The following is a 19421-nucleotide window of genomic DNA, read 5'->3' as shown; positions in this document are numbered from 1 at the left end:
GCCATGAAGGAGAGGAATGTGACATGATATGACTTGTACTATAATGCATTAGCGGCTTTGGGAAAAGCGAATATTCCAATTCATGACATTACAAAATGTTCACTCTCTTCCTTGCATACTCACATCAATGTCATGACTACTCCGTTCGTCTACTTTTCGTATCCCTCAGATCATACCGCCCTTGTTCATGATGCTCGGTTGCACTCTTTACAACTACATCCTCTGCTATGTCCTCGTCACCGCGCATACCTACATCCTGACTCTTATTATGGGCCTCGCCCTCGCCTCGTTTCCTCTTTTCTCCCTTCTCCTCCTTCATCTTCCGCTCATGCTCCCACCTCGTCTTCACCGCATATCCTACAATATACTCAAGGAACTCTCTGAAACTGCCCCAAATATCCTGCTCCCCGGCCCAATGGAAATTCATTGTACACAACCACTCAACGCCCCTCAACTTCTCTATTCCTCCATACAAGCTCACAGCAGCTCGTTCATACGCACGTCTCTCCCGGTCGCTTGCCGTCGCATACACCTTCTCGAACGCCTCTAACATAGGCTTGACTGTAGTTGGCGAGAACAGAACGATATCGCCCTCGTCTCCTCCCGCGCCGATCGTAAACCCCTTGATGTCGCCAAAAAGGATATTATCGGATATGTCTTCGCTGTGGAGAGCGTTGGAGAAAAGCTCAAACTCGTAATCTTCTAGAAATTGGATGTCGTGGTTTGCAACGCCTTCTATGTCGAAGAAGATGGCGCCGGGATTATCTCCCTCACCAGGGGCGCAAAAGCCGTTGCTGGTGAGGAGAAAAGCTTTGTAGTCTTCTGGGAGCTGTTCGTCGGCTTGCATCGCATCTGCGTATTCTTCGGTGGAGTCACCCTGCAGCCGAGATTCTAATTCGGCAACCTGGGAGGGTGTTGCTGGGGGCTGAAGATATGTTGACGGTTCGTCGGGCAAGCTAATGAAGCAAACTTGGTGGGAATTGTTGGGTATTGGCACAGGTTCTGGGGTATCGGCGGTGAGGAGGTGGACCAACTCTGATATCTTGAGATCCGCGTAAGGACGGCGGGGACCGTGTGTGAAGCGTTCTTTGATGTTAGCACAACCTTTGGATACGAAAGCTTCGAGCGCTTCTTCGTCCATGTTGAGGGCTTGACCAATGTATGCAGATTTGAGAATATGCCATATTCTGGGTGAGTGGTGTAGACCAAGATGGGCTTCGAGCCATTTCCTTATGTCCTCCGCGAGGGTAGTAGAAGAGGCGCTTTTCTCTTGCACATGACGGTAGATATTGGGGACGTACTTCTCGACAAGGTCTCGTGCAATATCCTCTTCGTCTAACAGCAATGCAACCTGGACCACAGCACCAAGTGTCATGCTGATATCTGGGTTTGACGCATCTTCTCTAGCGCCGACTGCCGTCCTGCTCCTATTCGGCTCTCGATTCTGGGGGTCAGTATTCAACCTTTGGATCGCGATATCTAGTTCCTTTTTGCTCAAACCCCCTTGTACTGCCTTCTCTCTCCACTCCTCGGGTAGGCCCTTCACCCAATCCGTATCCACATACTCTCGCACGTCTCCGCTCTTTTCTTGATTATAGCGGCCGTTGAACACTTTGTCTGGATCCGGATTGCTAATATACGAAGGAGTAGTGTTTGTAGCTTCCCAAGCGTTGTACAATGCTATCATTGTCTTATCTACAAACAGGTCGAACGTAATCCCGTGACCATATTCATACAAGGCGTCGATGAGTTTGTTCGCATGATTGGGATAGCCGAGGACGAACAGATCAAGCGCAGCTTGCTGTACGACAACGGACGAATGTTTCGAGTCACGAGTGCAGAGGAGGACGGTTTTCGACCAGGGGATCAGGGGGATTGCTGATGGCATTATATTGGTGGTTTCGAAATTGGAATGGACAAGATAGGGAAAGGTTTGACAACGTAAAGGTTGGCGGGACTGAGATTAAATAAACATTCACTAGGGCGGAAGATCCAGGCAGCATTAACACTAGTGTTTGGCTCTCTGTTGTTTGTGTAGCCCGCAAGGCTCTCCAGGCACCATCGTGCACGATGATGTCATTGCTGGGTCCCTTGCATGGAGACATATATTCCGTCAAATGCAAGACTGAATAAGAAGCGTTTACACCGCCATCGCACCGAGTGCCGGTATGCGCGTAGGTTCCCAGCGTCGATCAATCGCTCGGAGGTGATATGGCGTGGATTAGTGTAGTATGACTGCAATTCCTCGACGCATCGATAGTCTGGTGGGTGTCTGCTGTTCAACGAGGATCCTGAAAATAGACTTGAACGCAACTCTATGAATTTGAAGCAAGGTAAGGTGGAGAACGAGCGAACTGGGGAAGGGATGAACATTTGTAGGTAAGGGGTTTTCTTTGAGTAGGAAGATATAGCGCGCCTTGGAGATGCTATTGGTCGATAATGCTTGAACGCTGAAGTTCATTAGAAGTATTAAAGTGAAAACTCAAAACTTACAGACATGAGTATCAGGTAGATCCATTGTCAGTGTTACTGAATGTTGCCTCTAGTTGTATTAAATTAGTCTGAGGAACCTTAACTTTATATGATTAAGCCATGGTATTAGTAAAACGTATTCTTGTCGTGTAGTGCTGCATGTAAGGTTTCTTGTCAACCACTTTGTTGACGCTGTATTCTCTAGCCTAGTTTGTGATGTGCTAGGACTTGTATACCGTAGCTTTATAGTGTGGTCGAGAGATCTCTGCGTCTTGCTCTTCACGCCCGCGACGCGGTGGGTATCGGGTGCATCGGATATGATCGATGGCTTCAAGTTCGAAAGAATCTCCTTGTCACTTGTACCTGTTGTGACGGTTCCTCCGACTCTATAAAAAGAGGACGTAAGTTATGTACCTCCCAGGCTTCTAGCGTTCACGATTTTAGAAGCAACATGAAGGGCTGTTTGTCGGCGCTGAGGACTACCAAGAAAACACCAAGTATGAGAGAATGTTGGATGATATGTTGCAGTTCGCCGGGTGACCCTGTGTACCTCTATATGTCTGTAATATTGGTACCTCTTTCCTCGTGCCTGTCGAGGAGGTCGTACAAGGAAGTTGCGACCACTTTTCACATTATCGCGCTTGCTGAGAGTATGAGGCACTCGGAAGTGGCTTGTATCAAAGGAATTATAGTAGCTTTCCTTAGGCATGCTGAGATCGTGGAGGCTGGGCATATGACGCGTTTTGTGAAGGAGGCGAATAGCGGAGGAGCCGCCGCGTCCCTTACGCGTGCCTCCTACCACCCAACTCGACAACGACAGGCCTTCAACAACGCGTAGCAACGCCTCATTCATCGTAATTACACTGCATGTATCCATGCATCATGTTCATTCGCCCTTGAATTGGCCACATACAAGAGTGGCCGGCGCAATCAGTTGCGTACGCATACGTATCGTCGCCTTTCATGACCTATCATGAGCAACAAGGTGTTGATCTAACTGTACTGGAAAACTCGCATCAACAATTAACTACTACCGATCGATCATGACTGCGCTGCAACCTAAACACGGCAAAGAGGACCATCCTGTGACTGCACACCAACGATGCCTTTGTCATCAACAGCCCAATTCTCGCTGCCCACACCATGATGAACATAAAAGAGATCAGTGGGGTCGTACTGCTTCTTAATTGTCAAAAGCCTAGGGTAGTTCTTACCCCAGAAGGCGTTCTGCCAATCTGGCTCGGAAATTTCGGCCTCGTTGGCATACGAGCCTCCAGCTGGAGAGACTTTGCGGAGTCCGCCGATGAGGTCATTTGTCAAGATAGCATTGGCAGCCTTGTAGCCTGCTGCGGATGTATCGGTGATCGAGTTGACAATAATCACCATAGACGCTTCGTTGCGGAAGGCTGGGTTCACTGAGTTTAGGTCTTTGTTCTCAGAATCAGCTGGATGCTGATGATAAACTCTTAGAAGAAGTGACTTATCAACTGCATTCTTCAATGCAGCAAAAGTCTGGTCACGGATGTCTTCAGTCTCCCAGTTTTCCACGGGAAGTATTCGGTTGCCAGGCGTCGAGACCGCGCGGCCAACGCGGAAGTTGAGGGGGGCAAATGTGGCCTGGTACGCTGGATAAAAGCTGTCGTAGTGCTTAACCTCAGGGGCGAAGGCAATACCAAGTTCGGCACACTTTTGGTAAAAAGGTTTCAAGAGAGCCTCGTACTGCGCGATTGACATGTCAGTGGCGAAGAAAGGACCCATGGACCAGGAGTAGGCTCTCGGAGCAACCTTGATCAAGGAAAAGTAGGAGTATGTTTTGGCCTCGTTGTAGGCAGGAAAGCTGTCCCAGAAAAACCTGAAAGCCTTCCAGAAAGTCGCCTCCGAAACGGAGTCCGAAGTCACGATTGTCCAGGTGGCAGTCGTGACCGGGATTTTACGATGTACTTTGACCACGGCAGAAACAACGACACCGAACGTACCACCACCCCCGCCGAGCATAGCCCAATACAGATCGCTATTCACCGATGGAGTAACAGTAACAAAGCGTCCACTGGTGAGAACAACTTCAAGCGCGACAACTTGGTCGGCGCCGACACCAAATAGCTGCATCACAGGACTGTGGCCGCCACCAGTTGTATAGCCACCAGTGACACCGACTGTTGGGCAAATACCAGCGACAGCGGTAACGCCGTATTTCTCAGCGGCTTGGTATAGCTCGAAGCCTTGAACACCAGCACCAACTTTAAAAACAGGACCAGTATACTCTGTGTCCTGATAATCTGCAACGTACTGGATCTCTTTCAAACCGTGCGTCCAGATGCTTAAAGCGCCTTTAGCTATTGACCGACCATTGTAGTCATGGCCAGTGTTGCGGATGACTAGACGGAGATCAAGTGACCGAGCAAAGTTGATGGCTAACTGAATTTGAGCAACATTTTCGACTTTAACAGCATAACTTGAAAAGCCGCCTTGAGTACATTTTCCACGTGTGTAGTTTCCAGAAGCAGGTATTTCACACGTCAATCCAGAGTACAAAGGGCTCATGAGCGCGCCATTATCACCGTAGCTGCATCCATTAGTCGAGTTACCTGTCAGAAAGTGTAGTGCAACTTACTAAAGACTTTCGTCTTGAAAGTTCTTTATGAGGTATTCACATCTCTCAGCGTCGTAGTTATTGAATTCGGAAGTTTTGTAGCAGGGCGAACCTATAGGAACAATCTTCTCCAGCGCACCTCCAAGCAAGAGGTCAAAAATGCCCCAGGTCAGCTTTCCCGGGTATAGAAGATCTCCAGGCATCGTTTTGCAGCGCTGCGATCTACGAGCCCGCCGAACGCGCGCAGGCAATGTTGAGTTCACGGTGTCCTCGAACTCGAATAACGAAGCATACTGGGAAAGATCCGGGTTCTCTTGAATGTATGTGACGACATCATCAGTCAACTGTATAGCTTCGTTCTTGAAGAGAGGAACGTTCGCATGTGTTGAATTGGCAGCGACAGTCTCGGTGGCGGGGGAAATAGATGCAGTAAGAGTGGGAGCGTCAGAGGTCTGTGCCCTCACGAGAATAGCACAGGCAAAAGTCAGCCCGAAATATTTGGCCAACATCCTGAATTATGGGTGGCTGCAAACCAAGGGGCCAGAAGCGGATTGAAAATGAGCCTCTGGCTGCAATGTTCTTGCGGTTCGCGTAGGTTTTAAGGCACGAGAAGGCGCTCAATTAGCATGCGTTGGCGAGCAATTCCTGTCCACTGACAACTGCTTACCGATTTACTAGGTCTGCATGTCGAGATTTGCCGGTTTGAACGAAACGAGCTCGCAGGAATCCACAGTATTGGAGAGATAAGCGCGTCGAGTCAGACATGTTTTACATAGAACACCACTGCAGGAGCAAGCAAAGTGAGTTGCGCTGACAACCGGGTTCATTGCTTACGGGTGACGGACGATCCCTTCTCCAGGTGTAGCTCGTAGTCAGTTGATTTGCTATTGGTGTTGTGAGAAGATACCACGAGTGTTTACGACCAGGGGCGGCCTTCGAGATGGCTCGATCAAGAATGGCGTGGTTTTCCAGTAGGCTCCATGGAAAGATGTTGTAACCACATTAGCGTTCGCGTAGGATCCTCGATACTAGGAGTGCGATCCATTACAAGTGGATATCTGCGTGGTAAAATTTTCACATTGTACGGACCGCGCCCTTCGTGTAGTATTAGACCCTGACTGTAACGATTCTCCAATAGATGACAGTTTTAGCACGTTCCTTGAAAAAAAGACCGACAAACAGTCAAGAACAAGCTATGAAAAATGACAAAGTAACTTATTGAGTACACTTAGGATGTAAGACGTTATCGAACACACCTCTTCTGTTCACCGCTTCTTAAACACAGCGTGGTTACTAACTCCAATATAGGACGGTGCCTAATTAGTCAGTTGAGGCAAGCAGGCCTTCTATCTCAGACCACACATACCTTTTCAATGGCCTAGGGGTGCTGTCAATCAAGGGAGATACGGTACGCCCCGCCTCCAACTTCTGGACATCTGTCTTCGAAATATGTTACCATGGCCTGTGGTTCAGCTGGTGATGCTTCGCACGCACACAAGGCATACGCCTCTCAAATACGACTTTGTTGGTTACCCTCTTATTGGGGACTTTTTCCAGTGCTTTACAAAATTTGAACCATTTTGTTGTCAGAATTCATAATCAATTTCTCATGATGTATACAGCTCATGGATATTTCTGCGGTTATCATATAATTATTTGCTTTACACGTCGCATCCATCTCTACCTGCATTCAATTTTCTTTCACTATCCAAACTGACCAACTAAATCTTCTAGCCGCTGCTAACAATGGTAGAGGGGTAAAATTAAGGTACAGTCGTGGTGTTCGACTCCACTCCGAAGAATTGGGACACTGGTATTCCTCAGGATTCGGATTGCTGGTCATGGATCGGAGTCGAAACCTCGACTGAGTTCACAGGGATGTGAGATACTTGGGTATTAGGTAGGCTTTGGTATGTCCTTGAGGAGGACCCATAACAGAGCTTCTCAATCTGGGCAGGCGTTGCGTCGTGTTGAGAGGTTGGCGGGATCCTTCCGCACGAAACCGGGTGCACGACGCGTTCGCTACGCGTTCAAAGTATACGCGCTGACATCTCAATACAGCTTTCATGTTCAAACGGAGGTCCCCAGTATCAACGCATTCTTCATGGGAACGATGATTCTTCGGTGCTCGGGAACTGATCACCCGGCTGCATTTGAAGCATGCGGGGGCGTCGCTATTCCCGCGGACTGCGTGGGCGGCATCCGCCCCCGCATACCTCAAATACAGCCGAAACGGCAGGCCATGCATCTAGCACTCATCCATATTTACGAATTGACATTCATCGCATTGCCAAGACACTCATAATATGGCATCCATCAACGGAGCTGAAGTTGCAAAACACAACAACAAGGAAAGCTGCTGGATAGTGGTAGATTCGAATGTATACGATGTTACGAGCTTCTTGTCTGAGCACCCAGGAGGTGCAGCTATCATATTGAAGAATGCTGGAACTGTGAGTGGTCTGCCATGTTGCGACGAACCGCGCTGACCCGGAGGAGGATGCGTCCAGAGAATTCAAAATGTATCATCCGCTGGACTATCTGAGGGATAATCTGTCATCTAACTCGTTGCTTGGACCAGTCGACCCTGACACCTTCGGACAACTCAGACAGCCTAAGGAAGAGAAAGCAGCGTTGGGCGAAGATTTAGATAGTTCCAAGGAGATACCACACGTCACATTATGTGTGTCGACTCCGGATTTCGAAAACGCAGCAAAAGCTGTTCTGCCACATAAATCCTACATATACGCCTCGGGATCCGCGAATACTGGCGCATCGTTGCAGGGCAACCTGGACGACTGGGGTCGCATTAACTTTCGTCCGCGTGTGATGCGCAATGTGGGCGATGTTGATACGAGGCGTAAGATGTTTGGCTACAGCTCACCGCATCCATTCTACATCTCACCTATGGGAACCATGGGAGCTATGCACCCCGGTGCAGAACCAGAGATGATTCGAGGAGCAATTAGAAAAGGTACGCACGTGGTGGTCAGCACCTCAAGCACGAAGAGCAGCGAGCAGATTATGCAATGCTATATCGACGAACAAGAGCGGCTGAGAAATGAAAGTCCGACGACGTTATTCTACCAATACTATATGCCTGTTGATCGCACAAAAGCGATCGAACTGATGCAACTGGTCAAGAAGTGTGGGTACAAGGGTCTATGGATCACCGTCGATACTCCGGTTCTAGGAAAGAGGACAAAGGATCGGTATCTGCAAGCCGAAGAAGCCTTAGCTGTTGGACTAGGAGAGGAAACTACCGCTGAATGGGAGACTGGTAGCGACAATGCGTTTGCGCCTGCAATGGGTGGACGGCCTGTGCAAGGACAACTCAGTCCGCATACTACTTGGGATGATCTGGAATGGATACGCAACGAGTGGGACGGGCCGATCGTCTTGAAGGGTATCCAGTGCGCCGAGGATGCGAAACTTGCGATGGAATACGGATGTAATGGCATTCTTCTCAGCAACCATGGTGGGAGGCAGCTACACACTGCGCCCAGTGCGCTCATGACTCTTCTCGAGATTCGGACGTATTCGCCAGAGGTGCTAGGCAAGCTCGAGATCTACCTCGATGGAGGGTTGAGAGACGGGAACGACATCCTAAAAGCACTGTGTCTGGGCGCTACAGCAGTTGGCGTGGGTCGACCGTTCCTGTACGCGCTTGCGGCGTATGGGACCAAGGGTGTTGAGCGATGTGTAGATGGTATGTCTGATCAGTTCGTGACTGGTTGAAACGAAGCTAATGGACGATAGTGCTTGCGGAAGAACTCCAAACGGGCATGCGGCTGTTGGGTATCACGTCACTGGATCAGTGCAGACCTGAGATGGTAAACGCGAGTCGAGTGTTGAACGAGATGTGGCGGCCAGAGCAGTTGAGTATCAAGAGTCGGTTGTGATACTACCCGTATATAGCACAGTATAGCTCCTGTATTTGTCATTACAATGTACCGCTCAAGTCTCCGCCACAGCTAAAGCATGTCGTCGGCTGCTGCAAAATACGTAGAGTCGTCCACTCTAGACAGGATTTTCAAGGCTGGAAGATAGTGTTCATAAAATCCAACATAGGTCAAGATAAAATCTTCTTTCAACGAACGAATGAATCTGTGCCTGTAGATGACTCGACAATTCCGTTACGACCAAGCCGCGTCCTAGACTGGAGCTTATATCTGCCGACCGGCCCCGCACTTGAGAAATCTCTTGCCCGACCCCGCCTCACTCAAGCTCGTCTAGAAAAGTTGATTGTTCCAGGTAAGACTCGCCATGCCATCATGAAAGTATGAATTTTGAAAGCTATATATACGTTCTAAAGCAATTTTCCTCCATCAATCATCCTTACGGTGAGATGGCCGAGTTGGTTATGGCGCCAGGTTAAGGTCTCCCCTTAGCAACACTGAGCAATCAGTTTCCTGGTCACGAAAGTGGCGTGGGTTCAAGTCCCACTCTCATCAATATCGTCTGCTCGTTGAGCAGGTCGTCCAGGTTCTTTTTTTGCTGGTGTTGTGCCCTTCGGGTGTGGTGGACGGTTGGGTGTAGCACGTGCTGAGGCCCGAGCCACGCACGAACATAATATTTTGGCACCTCTGTGTACTCATTGTTATTCGTTTGTCCCATGGCTAGATCGTTTGGGTTTCATTCTTCTGCGTTTCGCTGGTGGTGGTGGTCGGATCACATGATTCCGACTCAGCGAAAATCTCGACGTGATAATCTTCACCATGAGTCTCGTGCTCGTCGATAGTTTCTTTTGAAGTCAATTGCAGGATACATCGTATGCTACCGTGTTTTGGGGATGACGGTCATCTTTTGATACAGCGATGCGTTCACCAACACATTGCTCAGTATCTTCATCATCACAACCAGTTTAATTTCTCAGCAAGTCTACAACTTCGTATTTGGCACCGCAAACCTGACCAAACCATCCTGAAATGTAGTCGCAATATGAGTCCCTGTCTCGTAATCCATCATGCGACTACAATGCAACGCTCTCCCGCCCGTCGCCCGCGAAAACCACATCTCCTGAACAAACCACTGCCGTCCATCCTTGTCCCCTTTCTCATGACCCTCAAGATTGCACATGGGCAGCGAGCCATCCTCCCACAACGTAGGATCGGCGTTCGGATGGTCGATCCTCGGCTCCGCGGCCATGATGAGATCTTTAACTCCGACGTGGAAGATGACGGTGTGCGAAAGAGAAGCCATGCGCGTGAAATCCGGTCTATCGAGATGAGTGGGTATGCAAAAGAGCGAGTTACGGTCCGAGGCGTAGGCATGGCCGATTGCGTGGAGATTTGCCCACCGCGTGAGCGCAATCTTGCCGTTTGGACCTGGTGCTGGGGGGAACGGCGCGGTCGGCAATGGTAGGGAGCCTCGTAGCGTGTAGAAATGGAGGTGTCTACGATCGGTGGCGGTCCGATTCGCGTTGTATTTTGCCATGTCAGGTACGCGGATGTGCAGCCCTGGGACGGGGTTGAAATGGTCTGGATGCGCTGGGAGATAGACCTTGTTGAAGTTCTCTGAATCATTGTCCGGTACGTCGCGGTGTTGCATTGGATCGTCTTCTTTGCCTTGCAGTACTTCCCGGTACGTTTCCTTGATGTTAATCGGCTCTTGGACTTCGATAGATGATAGTTCTTCTCTTTTGAACGAGCATGTACATGTGAACATGTCGCCTGCTCCCTCGACCTGAGTTACGGTCACAAAACGCGTGCAGTAACCATACCCATCTCTTATTTTTTGCACTTTGTAGGTGAAGTGCTCGTCGGGCTTTCCGCCCAAGATGAAGAAACCGGTGTTGTTCTATCACATAAGTTAAATCGTGTCGATGTCAGAATGAGGTTTCGGCGTACATGTATCATATATCCCTCGTCAACAGTCAACGCAGCGGCCCAAGCTGCTTGTGAGAATACATAGCCTCCAAAGGTACCATTTTCTCCCCCATAAGGCGAATACGCTTTCACAATGGACCGAAACGTCCAATCATCAATCTTCTCAAGCTCGAGGATCTTGTCTAGAGGCAGCACCTTTTTGTCCTCGGTGAAGTACGGACGAACAACCATAGTTTGCGTTAGGTTTGCAGATATGCCAGGAAAATATTTTGACTGGCTGGCGGATAAGATCGAAGTAGTATTACCTCGGGTCCAACGACGGATCAAGTGGGGCCACTAAGAGCGCCCTCTGAGGGGAAACCGGGATTTCTAGTCTCCCTTGTGCACGTCCACCTCGAGCCGCGTTACTTGATAAGAGATGGGTGTGAAAGTGATTACAAAGGGGTCAAGAAAATATGAATGTAGGGTTATGCGATGACGCAAGAATCGACGTCAGAAAACGAATGTGAGAAAGTCGAGATGATCAGTGCTTTTATGGGATCAAGAAGAAGAATATTGCAGTATACAAAGACATCAGCCCGTCTGTTCATCTCTGATCTTTCAATTGCTGTCTTCTCCCCACAATCTCTCGATCATTCATATCCCCTTTTCCTCATGTTTCGTCAACAAGGGACTTCTTGATGCGGCCTCTTCCAATAGTCGGAAAATGGCACAGCAGTGAAATAATGTTAAAAATGGTCGGATATAGTGGTACATCGCTTGTACCCTGTTCAAAGTGTGGAATGTCTCTAATGCATCCAGATTTCACTCTCAGTTGGCCACTCAAACAATGCAATCAGCCAATACATTCTATACTTTCCCTCACATTTCATCACCTGTGTCAATCAATTATACTATGATAAATGATCAGTTTTGGTCCGAAAAGTATCGTTGTGTAAGGAGGGTTGCTCCTGCCCATCGCAACCTGATGGCGCCTTCCTCACTTGTAATCGCTGTCTCAGTGCACGCGACGCGCCTGCCTTCAACTCCTGCAAACGCAAGAGAACCAGGCAGAAACCTCTCACCTTTAGGTCGCCCCACCGTCTCATATAAACCTTACCACCATCCCTTCTACCACCCCATTCACCTCAACTTCTCCTGCTTTCCCAATTCTTCTACAAACCCCACCCATCAAGGTAAGCTGCGTCAACCTATCAACGTACACTCTCAGCTCACACCCAAAGCGCTAGAATGTGTCAATACTGGAGGAAGATGCACACATGCGAACACCCCTCAGACCGCCCTTACCTCGAAATGTGCAAGCCAGGCTACCTCAGCAACACGGTATGTCCCGACATCGGCGAAGACCCCAAGCCGCGCAAGAGCTACTTCCCCTGCTGGTACTGCATCAAATCCGAATACCGCGCCGAAGTCGAAGCCGAAGCCGCTGCCAAAGTCACCAAGCAGGTGCAGAAGATGGCGGACTTCAGGGCGAGGGATGAACTGCGCATTAAAGAGGAACGTGTGCGTCGCGAGGCTCGCGAGAGGGCTAGCCGCGAGCGTGAGGAGGAGGTGAGGAGGAAGATGGAGAGGGCGGCACGGGAGGAACGCGCGAAGAAGGAGGGTGGGCTGTGGATTGAGACGGGGAGTGGGAAGAAGGGGAAGGATAGGAAGGGAGTCAGTGCTACGTCGGGCCCGCTTTCTGCTCCGCCGGTCATGAAGACGATTGTTGCGCGGGAGAAGAAGGAGAACGTTGCTGTCAATGTGGGTGTGGGCGAGGGAAGTGACAGGAAGGAGAAGGAGAAGAGCCTTGATTTGGGTGGTAGGGCAGGCACCTGGGGCCCGAAGAAGATGCTGAGTCCGGAGCCTCTCCTCCCGAAGAAGATCCTGAGTCGCAAGGAGAACATTGCGGTGAGAGAGAATGGTGGAACGAAGAAGTAAGTGCGAGTACGGTGTAAGAGGAGATATTTAGCTCGCATGAGTGGTGAATCGGAACGAGAGGAGCGAGCTGGGAGTCTGGGAGATCAGGCAATATCATGCCTAGCAAGGAACGACGAGGAACGAGATTCTCTTTTATATAACATAGGTACTTACAAAACTCGTGCACAAGTTCATACCCATCACTCCTTCTTGCTCTGACGGATAGACTCCCAGCCTGTACTCAAAGACGAAGATACTATTGAGTTACAAAGAACAACTGATGCAAGTCAGAAAGTGTGTACAATATGAGTCCGTTGCTTACTTGACGACATCGATATCCTGACATGTCCAAAGAACGTTAGTAGCACACCCAATGTGCTCTCTGAGTATGAGAAAGGTTGGCTAAGACTCAGCTCGAGACATGTGCATAGAGAGAAGAAACGTTGGAATTACGGGGGTATATCCATGACCAGACCTAACCAGACCCAGCGACACCCGTGAACCCAAGCAAAACAACCAATCCTACCCGAATCCCAGAGTAGTCATGCCCATGGAGTGTACACACGAAAACGAGCCGCTCAAGAAAATCAAGCGCGTCGCCGACTGGCCTTCTTCTCCCCGCGCGCCTCCCGGTGTTCGACCTTCGTGATCCGCGTCCCGCCCATGGTCTTGAATTTCTCCACCAGCGCGTCCGTCTCGTCGAGCTCTTGCATGTCGTCGCCGCCGCCGATGCTCTTGCCCATGAGCAGCACATTCGGCACTGTCCGCCTACCCGTCATATGGCCCAGGAATTCCTGTAGCTTCGGGCCGAGCGGATGTAGATCGAGTTCGACGACGTAGGGTTCGGGGACGATTGTGTATTTGTCGAGGAGGATGTGTTTGGCCATTTTCGAGTATGGGCAGTAGGATTTGGAGAATACGATGGCTGTGGCGCGGGTTAGCGATTGCCAGGATTCGGGGTGAGTAAGTGTGGGGGTGTCGTACTGGGACTCTTCCTCAAAATGGCGTTCAGCTCCATCTCCACTTCGTGGTCTTCTGGTGTTTCGTGCTCATTCATGGCTGCTTGGTCGCGTGGCTTGCCGCCTTGCGCGGCGACACCGGGAACCTTGTCTCCGTCTAGCTTAACTCGTCCTGCGACGCTCTTCGCGTCTCCTTCGACGCTATCCTTGACCTTTGCGTGTTTGTCGTCTGCTGCCTTCTTTGCCTGGTCTTCTGCGGCCTTAAGTCGCGATCCTACGCTGTCGGCGTCTCGTTGTTTTGCTGCTTCCTCATACTGTCGGTCTTGCAACGCCTGTTGTGTCTTGGTGTAGAAGGGTGATGACCGTGTCTGCTGGCCCGCGCTTGACATGTAAAATATGATGACAATAGTTACGATTACGAACAGGCTGATGGCCTTGAAGCGGCGTTGCGACGGCATCATGGTAAGCTTAGTGTTGGTCGTGAGGTAGAAAGTGCACTTTCGTGAGAATGGAATTCGTCAAATGGCCCGGGTTTTGCGCGTGCTAAGGAGCTTCCAATGACGTCGTTTCGAGTAACGCAATGCCGAGTGAGCGGTGCTGGTTGACCCCGTGTTTAGATGGTTGTGGTGCTAAGGTGAGCCGTAGGCGCATGCTCAGGTATATAAGATTGCGTAACGGCTCAAAGGAGAGTACGAAGCCCTGCAAACGTGACTGTGCAGGAGGAAGAGGGCAAACGTTTAGTACCGTAAGGTCGAGGCTGTGCCACAAAGGAGTGTGATTTTATTGGCGTGAGTGTTTCCAGACGTGCCTTCCGTGCTCTCCTCGATGGATGGAATGCAGCCCGCCAAGACGAACTCGGATGTCTCTGCCGCTTCTCCACACTTGCACCACTCACGCGTCGGCAGCTCCTTCTACGTCGCGTCTACAGATCCTACAATACCGAATGGATTTACAAGCACGTCTCACAGCACGAAATTCGTCTGGCAACGCATTTTAGCGCATTCAACGTATTTTCCTTCCCGTCAGTGTCTTGTTACTTCTTGCGTTTCAAGAAATCTTCCTGTGCCATTTCATTTGACAATGTCATCTTGTTGAACTTACTCGACATCGCTCACAAAACTACACGAGCATCGCATCGTTCAACACACGCCGATACAAACTGGACCTATCAAATCCACTCTTTAATCTACCGCTTGATTTACTTTAATGTCTCCTTTCAATGGACGAAATATGCCCCCCTCTTAACATCTATAAGCACTAGCTACTTCTCTTTGTATATGCTTTACAGAACCCAGACTTTGAAAAGTCAAGGTTAATTGATACTGCAACGTTGCACGTTGAGATGTTAGTCTTGTAACTGGCTGCCCTGCCTTCACCTCTTTGCCTTCACCTCCGTTTATTCTTGACACACAGAGTGGCCCTTGCGCTCGCACGCTCTCACGCTCCAGCACACAAACGTTTTTTAATGCAATTTGCGTCACAGTCCAACAACAACACCCCCTCCTACAACCGACGTCTACATCGCGCTCAAGTTACCAGTTTCCTCTTTCGTGTGTTCCGCGTGCCATCAAACTCACAACGCAAGATGAGCAGCAACAACGCTGGACCAAAGAGGCGAAAGGTCTCACAAGATCTCTCTAGTGAAGCTACAGCCCAATCGCCGGGCACGAAGCCCAAGAAGGAGCAGGTTCGAGACTTCCAGAACCTGAACAAGCTTGCCGCGAGCCTGGAGCTACAGGACAGCACTACCCTGAAACAGTGGCTTGAATCACCAGTCTTTACGGTACGGTGGGATGAGTTTGAAAGAGATGGTCTACCCAAGAAAGGCAGCGGCAACGAAGGTTGGGAGCTATAGAGCTGTTCATCGTGATTGTATTCTACGCACTGTAGCTACATCTTCCCTTTCGCCCTTCTTCTCAGCCCTGTCTTCTTCTGCGCTTGACTTTTGCCCCTGCAGACGACTCGAAGGCGCCCATCTGGTTATGGTTTGGTAGTGCGTTTCTGTCTACCACACCCACACCGCTATTCTTGAAGTAATTCAGGTCTCTCAATACGCGCTCGAGTCTGTAGCTACATTAGATCTCCCTGATGTACGTTTGAAGTATACATACCTAGCGACTTCTGGCGAATTCTTGCCTTCAACACCTGTCATGTGCTGCAAGATCGTCTTTCCCTGTAGCACCAAAACCGAACCAAGCCCCTTGAATGCGGTTAGAGTCAACGGGCGAATACTATCGTACACTTTGATGTACTGGAAGATAAGCTGTAACTTCATTCCTCTCCTGGCGCCAAGTTGGCAGAGCGAGTAAACGGTTGCAGGATCAACTCCCAGTCCATCGGGCCCGCGGATAAGAGCAGTCACCTTGGCGCCATCGGGAAGAGTGTTGAAGAATTGGCGAACATCTTTGACCATTGCGGGGGGCCTGTTAACAACCTTTTCAAAGTTGGTGAAGTATGCCCCCGGGCGCTGATGACATGTAGCTACGATCGTAGCAAATTGTACTGGGATTGGGCTATATCTCTCCAGTCTCTGCCCGAGGACAATACCCTCTCGTACCCGGTCTTGCACCACCTTTCCATTTGCAACAGCTGAGCTGTCACCCTCATTTTGGTATTTTTTTGCAGCTGACCAGCCGGAAAGGCGACAGATGACAATGAGGTATTGACCGGTTGGCTGGGAAGGATGTAGCTTCGCTATTCCGTCGCCATCATCGTCGCTGCCCTCGCTGTCGTCATCGTTGTCTTTTTCATTGCCGGCGGCTACAGCTTTACCCTTTTCATTGCTTGGAATCGCAGTCTCTGGCACAACTGTAGTTACCGCTAGCTCGGACGGAATCTCTACATCTTCGTTTCCAGCTTCGTCCTCAGAACTGTCAATGAAGATTACTTCTAGCACAGATTAGTATGAAGCTCAAAAAGAAGTCCTGTAGCTACAGAAATCGACACGCTCGAACAGCTTACCGTGATCTTCCGTTGCTTCCTCCTCTTCTTCTGAGCTAGGTTCATCTTCTGACACCTCGCAGCCCTCCCATGCATCGTCTTCAGAGTGCCATTCGTCAGCACATCCTGCGCGATCGAGCGCCCACTGGTCATGGATACGGCTACGTGCCACATCCTCGAAGCTATTCTCATGTTCCCAGAATGTGCCATATCGCTCATCGGGGTGAAGCTTCGCCGTAGCCAGACGTCTCGCCTCTTCTTCTGCAATTGCAGTACGTATCCGGCCAGCTAGACTGCGGTCTGCTGGATACGGTCGCTTGGGTCGTTTGCCGCGGCGAGTCTTCTTCCTCTTCTGGGGCTCTGCAGCGTCATTCTGCGTTGGCGTGGGTGTGGGTGTAGTAGGTACGGTCATCGTGAACTCGTGAACTTTGACTGTAACTACACAAGTGACTTCTAACAAGATGACTAGTGAGAAGCTTGAGACTGAGTTCTGAAGCTACGAAACTTTCTCTGAAGAAAAGTTACAAACGCGCCCGAGCCGTGCGTGCTTGCCGGATTGGGTAGGAACGAACGACTGAGGACTGTTACAACTTGGTATGCACCAACGCATTCTGATGCCTCTCAACGCTGCACTGAATAAGACGAACCCCGCCTTAATCTCCAACGCTTGCTGGTTTTGAAGATAGAGTTCTATTAGTAACTGGAAACAGAAGGAAAGCATGATGTGTAAATCAGTCATCGTGTTCCTCTTCCTGTAAAGACTGAGTAACAACATTCGAATCTCGTCACTCCGTCACTCCTCTTGCTACTAGATACTATTTTGATACTTCTTGAGGCTCACAAACCCATATCCCCCACCTCTGCTTGAGCCCTAGACCTTCGGTGTACCAACCCCAACATGCCGCCGTGACTTCTCGCCCAACCCGTATTCCTCAATCAGTCTCTCAGCACACTTCTGTCCCATAAGATACGCCGTCGGTTGAGTGTGATTGTTTGTGGTCAGAGGAGAGACACTCAGATCCGCCACTCTCAAATTCTTCACCCCAAGAACCCTGAAACTCGAGTCCACGCACGTCTTCGCATCACCAGGCTTGCCCATCACCACCGTTCCGTTTGCGTGCCAGACCGTGCCCGCATTTTCCGTCATGAACTCGTCAACATGCTCGTCTGACATTGACTTGGGGCCGCAGATCGTCCTGCGAATCGATGGCGCGAACGTCGGGTTGAGTACGAGTTTCGTCCACGTCGCGCGGATGGCTTCGCGCATGATGCGTTTGTCGTATGGGTGCGTGAGGTAGTTTAGGTGGATGATAGGTTTGTCATCCGGGTTGGATGAACGCAGAGTGACCGAGCCCTCAGACTGCGGGTTCATTAAGAACGCTATGCATGTCATGTAGCTATTGCCCTCCTCGAGTTGGGTGCCTGGCGGCCAGAGCAGGCCGTTGTTAATAAACTCGTATGTTGGTACCGCGTCTCGAGACAGGTATTCTTGGTGATCCTTGGGGAGAGCCTTGTACTCGGGCATTTCTTCTAGGCCGAGAATCTTGAGGAATCCACCCCACATGACACTTTGCTGCAGTGAAAATGCGCCGCTTTGGTCTTTTTCCCAAGCTGCTGCTGCCTCGTCGAGTAGCTTCTGGTTGGATTCGAAGGCATAGCGTCCGTTGAATGCACCTTCCGTTTCGACACTCATGAAGGACAGAACATGGTCCTGAAGATGCTTACCGACACCTGGAAGATCCTTCTTCACGTCGATTCCCAGCGCTTCGAGTTCCTGCTTAGGACCAATGCCGTTTTGTAGTAGAAGTTTGGGCGAATCGATTGCACCGCCGCACAATATGACTTCCTTGCTCGACGTTGCTATCCAATCCGTCAGTATCGACCTGAGGGAATAGAGTTCCTCGAAAACCTTACCTTTGCGTCCATCCTTCGTCTCAACACCCACTACTCTATCCCCCTGGAACACCAGTTTCTGCACCGTAGCATCTGTCCAAATCTCCAAGTTGTCGGGGGGATCCAGCAAATGGGCTCCCGCACTCGTGGACCTACCGACCTTACTATAGCTATTCGGGAACACGCTGACCCCGACCGGATTCCCTGAGTTTGGGTCCAAGTTGATCTTCTCGCCCGCCTCCCTCAACGCCTGCATCTGCGGCACCACACCCTCCTCCAGCGCCGCCGGTAGCCCGACCTTCAACTGCCCCTTTGTCCCGTGCTCCTTCCCTGGTTGCGCAAGCCCAGAGTACGCTTTGGCGTCTCCAAACCCGTAATTCTCGATCGCGTGGAAGCTTTTCTGCACAGACTCCCAGCGCCAGGTCTCATCGCCCACAAGATCTGCCCAGCGGTTGTAGTCTTCACTGGATCCGGTGAGGTAGACGCCAAAGTTCAGGATAGAAGAACCCCCGAGTCCTTTGCCGCGTGTGTATGTGATCTCGCGGCCGTTGAGGGTGGGCTCAGGTTCAGAGACGTAGCCATGGTCGAGATCCGGGCGTAGGGCTGCAGCGAGGAAACGATGGAAAGGTGCGCGGAGGTACTCGCCTTCAGGTTGCGCGCCGGCTTCGAGAACAAGTACAGAAGGTTTTGCAGGGCTGTGGGAGAGGCGGTGCGCGAGGAGGCAGCCTGCTGTTCCAGCTTGGTGGTGTTAGATGTGGAGGCGTGACTTGGCGCGGGGAGGATCGGAGGTACCTCCTACGATGATAAAATCGTATGTTTTATCCACGGCCATGTTCGAAA

General features: G+C 50.4%; 8 protein-coding genes and 1 non-coding gene across 9 annotated transcripts; 3 read left to right on the top strand and 6 right to left on the bottom strand.

The window, feature by feature from the left end:
• Positions 1 to 136: 136 nt before the first annotated feature.
• Positions 137 to 1932, bottom strand: P153DRAFT_340190 (uncharacterized protein; the record flags this gene model as incomplete). The annotated part of the gene is made up of 1 exon (XM_033665862.1): positions 137 to 1932. Exon 1 carries the CDS (start codon positions 1886 to 1888, stop codon positions 137 to 139), a length of 1752 nt encoding a protein of 583 aa, XP_033523777.1. The 5' UTR covers positions 1889 to 1932.
• A 1599-nt stretch (positions 1933 to 3531) lies between these two features.
• P153DRAFT_403119 (uncharacterized protein) lies at positions 3532 to 5679 on the bottom strand (the record flags this gene model as incomplete). The annotated part of the gene is made up of 2 exons (XM_033671977.1): positions 5124 to 5679; positions 3532 to 5057 (listed from the first exon to the last, which is right to left on the bottom strand). The coding sequence occupies exons 1-2, from the start codon at positions 5569 to 5571 to the stop codon at positions 3532 to 3534; spliced, it is 1974 nt and encodes a 657-aa protein (XP_033523776.1). The 5' UTR covers positions 5572 to 5679.
• Positions 5680 to 7146: 1467 nt separating this feature from the next.
• Positions 7147 to 9126, top strand: P153DRAFT_340186 (mitochondrial cytochrome-like protein b2). The gene is made up of 3 exons (XM_033665861.1): positions 7147 to 7515; positions 7562 to 8771; positions 8822 to 9126. Exons 1-3 carry the CDS (start codon positions 7369 to 7371, stop codon positions 8962 to 8964), a joined length of 1500 nt encoding a protein of 499 aa, XP_033523775.1. The 5' UTR covers positions 7147 to 7368; the 3' UTR covers positions 8965 to 9126.
• Positions 9127 to 9404: 278 nt separating this feature from the next.
• Positions 9405 to 9516, top strand: P153DRAFT_t68. Its single transcript has one exon. It is a non-coding gene; the product is annotated as a tRNA-Leu (tRNA).
• A 427-nt stretch (positions 9517 to 9943) lies between these two features.
• P153DRAFT_431350 (acyl-CoA thioesteras-like protein) lies at positions 9944 to 11164 on the bottom strand (the record flags this gene model as incomplete). Its single annotated transcript, XM_033672891.1, has 2 exons — positions 10912 to 11164; positions 9944 to 10861 (listed from the first exon to the last, which is right to left on the bottom strand). Exons 1-2 carry the CDS (start codon positions 11119 to 11121, stop codon positions 9944 to 9946), a joined length of 1128 nt encoding a protein of 375 aa, XP_033523774.1. The 5' UTR covers positions 11122 to 11164.
• Positions 11165 to 12112: 948 nt separating this feature from the next.
• Positions 12113 to 12928, top strand: P153DRAFT_396659 (uncharacterized protein). The gene has a single exon (XM_033671501.1). It carries the CDS (start codon positions 12121 to 12123, stop codon positions 12808 to 12810), a length of 690 nt encoding a protein of 229 aa, XP_033523773.1. The 5' UTR covers positions 12113 to 12120; the 3' UTR covers positions 12811 to 12928.
• Positions 12929 to 12961: 33 nt separating this feature from the next.
• P153DRAFT_422996 (glutaredoxin domain-containing protein) lies at positions 12962 to 14552 on the bottom strand. Its single transcript, XM_033672402.1, has 3 exons — positions 13774 to 14552; positions 13112 to 13714; positions 12962 to 13066 (listed from the first exon to the last, which is right to left on the bottom strand). The coding sequence occupies exons 1-2, from the start codon at positions 14207 to 14209 to the stop codon at positions 13377 to 13379; spliced, it is 774 nt and encodes a 257-aa protein (XP_033523772.1). The 5' UTR covers positions 14210 to 14552; the 3' UTR covers positions 12962 to 13066; positions 13112 to 13376.
• Positions 14553 to 15303: 751 nt separating this feature from the next.
• On the bottom strand, positions 15304 to 17329 carry P153DRAFT_403113 (uncharacterized protein). Its single transcript, XM_033671976.1, has 3 exons — positions 16710 to 17329; positions 15860 to 16637; positions 15304 to 15812 (listed from the first exon to the last, which is right to left on the bottom strand). The coding sequence occupies exons 1-3, from the start codon at positions 17098 to 17100 to the stop codon at positions 15665 to 15667; spliced, it is 1317 nt and encodes a 438-aa protein (XP_033523771.1). The 5' UTR covers positions 17101 to 17329; the 3' UTR covers positions 15304 to 15664.
• On the bottom strand, positions 17221 to 19413 carry P153DRAFT_422995 (GMC oxidoreductase; the record flags this gene model as incomplete). Its single annotated transcript, XM_033672401.1, has 3 exons — positions 17221 to 18548; positions 18603 to 19319; positions 19374 to 19413. 3 exons carry the CDS (start codon positions 19411 to 19413, stop codon positions 17560 to 17562), a joined length of 1746 nt encoding a protein of 581 aa, XP_033523770.1. The 3' UTR covers positions 17221 to 17559.
• Positions 19414 to 19421: the final 8 nt, after the last annotated feature.

This window comes from Dothidotthia symphoricarpi (assembly GCF_010015815.1).
Source record: "Dothidotthia symphoricarpi CBS 119687 unplaced genomic scaffold P153scaffold_10, whole genome shotgun sequence".
Classification (NCBI taxonomy): Eukaryota; Fungi; Ascomycota; class Dothideomycetes; order Pleosporales; family Dothidotthiaceae; genus Dothidotthia; species Dothidotthia symphoricarpi.
This window is presented reverse-complemented; position numbering and strand designations above follow the sequence as displayed.

Excerpts from the sequence above, each read along its gene's own strand:
- P153DRAFT_396659 (XM_033671501.1), top strand. The coding sequence starts at position 12,121 with ATGTGTCAATACTGGAGGAAGATGCACACATGCGAACACCCCTCAGAC.
- P153DRAFT_403113 (XM_033671976.1), bottom strand. The coding sequence starts at position 17,100 with ATGACCGTACCTACTACACCCACACCCACGCCAACGCAGAATGACGCT. Across the intron at positions 16,638-16,709 it reads GGAAGCAACGGAAGATCACG|AAGTAATCTTCATTGACAGT; the intron begins GTAAGCTGTTCG and ends AATCTGTGCTAG. Across the intron at positions 15,813-15,859 it reads AATTCGCCAGAAGTCGCTAG|ACTCGAGCGCGTATTGAGAG; the intron begins GTATGTATACTT and ends ATGTAGCTACAG.
- P153DRAFT_340186 (XM_033665861.1), top strand. The coding sequence starts at position 7,369 with ATGGCATCCATCAACGGAGCTGAAGTTGCAAAACACAACAACAAGGAA. Across the intron at positions 7,516-7,561 it reads TATTGAAGAATGCTGGAACT|GATGCGTCCAGAGAATTCAA; the intron begins GTGAGTGGTCTG and ends GACCCGGAGGAG. Across the intron at positions 8,772-8,821 it reads TGTTGAGCGATGTGTAGATG|TGCTTGCGGAAGAACTCCAA; the intron begins GTATGTCTGATC and ends AATGGACGATAG.
- P153DRAFT_422996 (XM_033672402.1), bottom strand. The coding sequence starts at position 14,209 with ATGATGCCGTCGCAACGCCGCTTCAAGGCCATCAGCCTGTTCGTAATC. Across the intron at positions 13,715-13,773 it reads CATTTTGAGGAAGAGTCCCA|CCATCGTATTCTCCAAATCC; the intron begins GTACGACACCCC and ends CCCGCGCCACAG.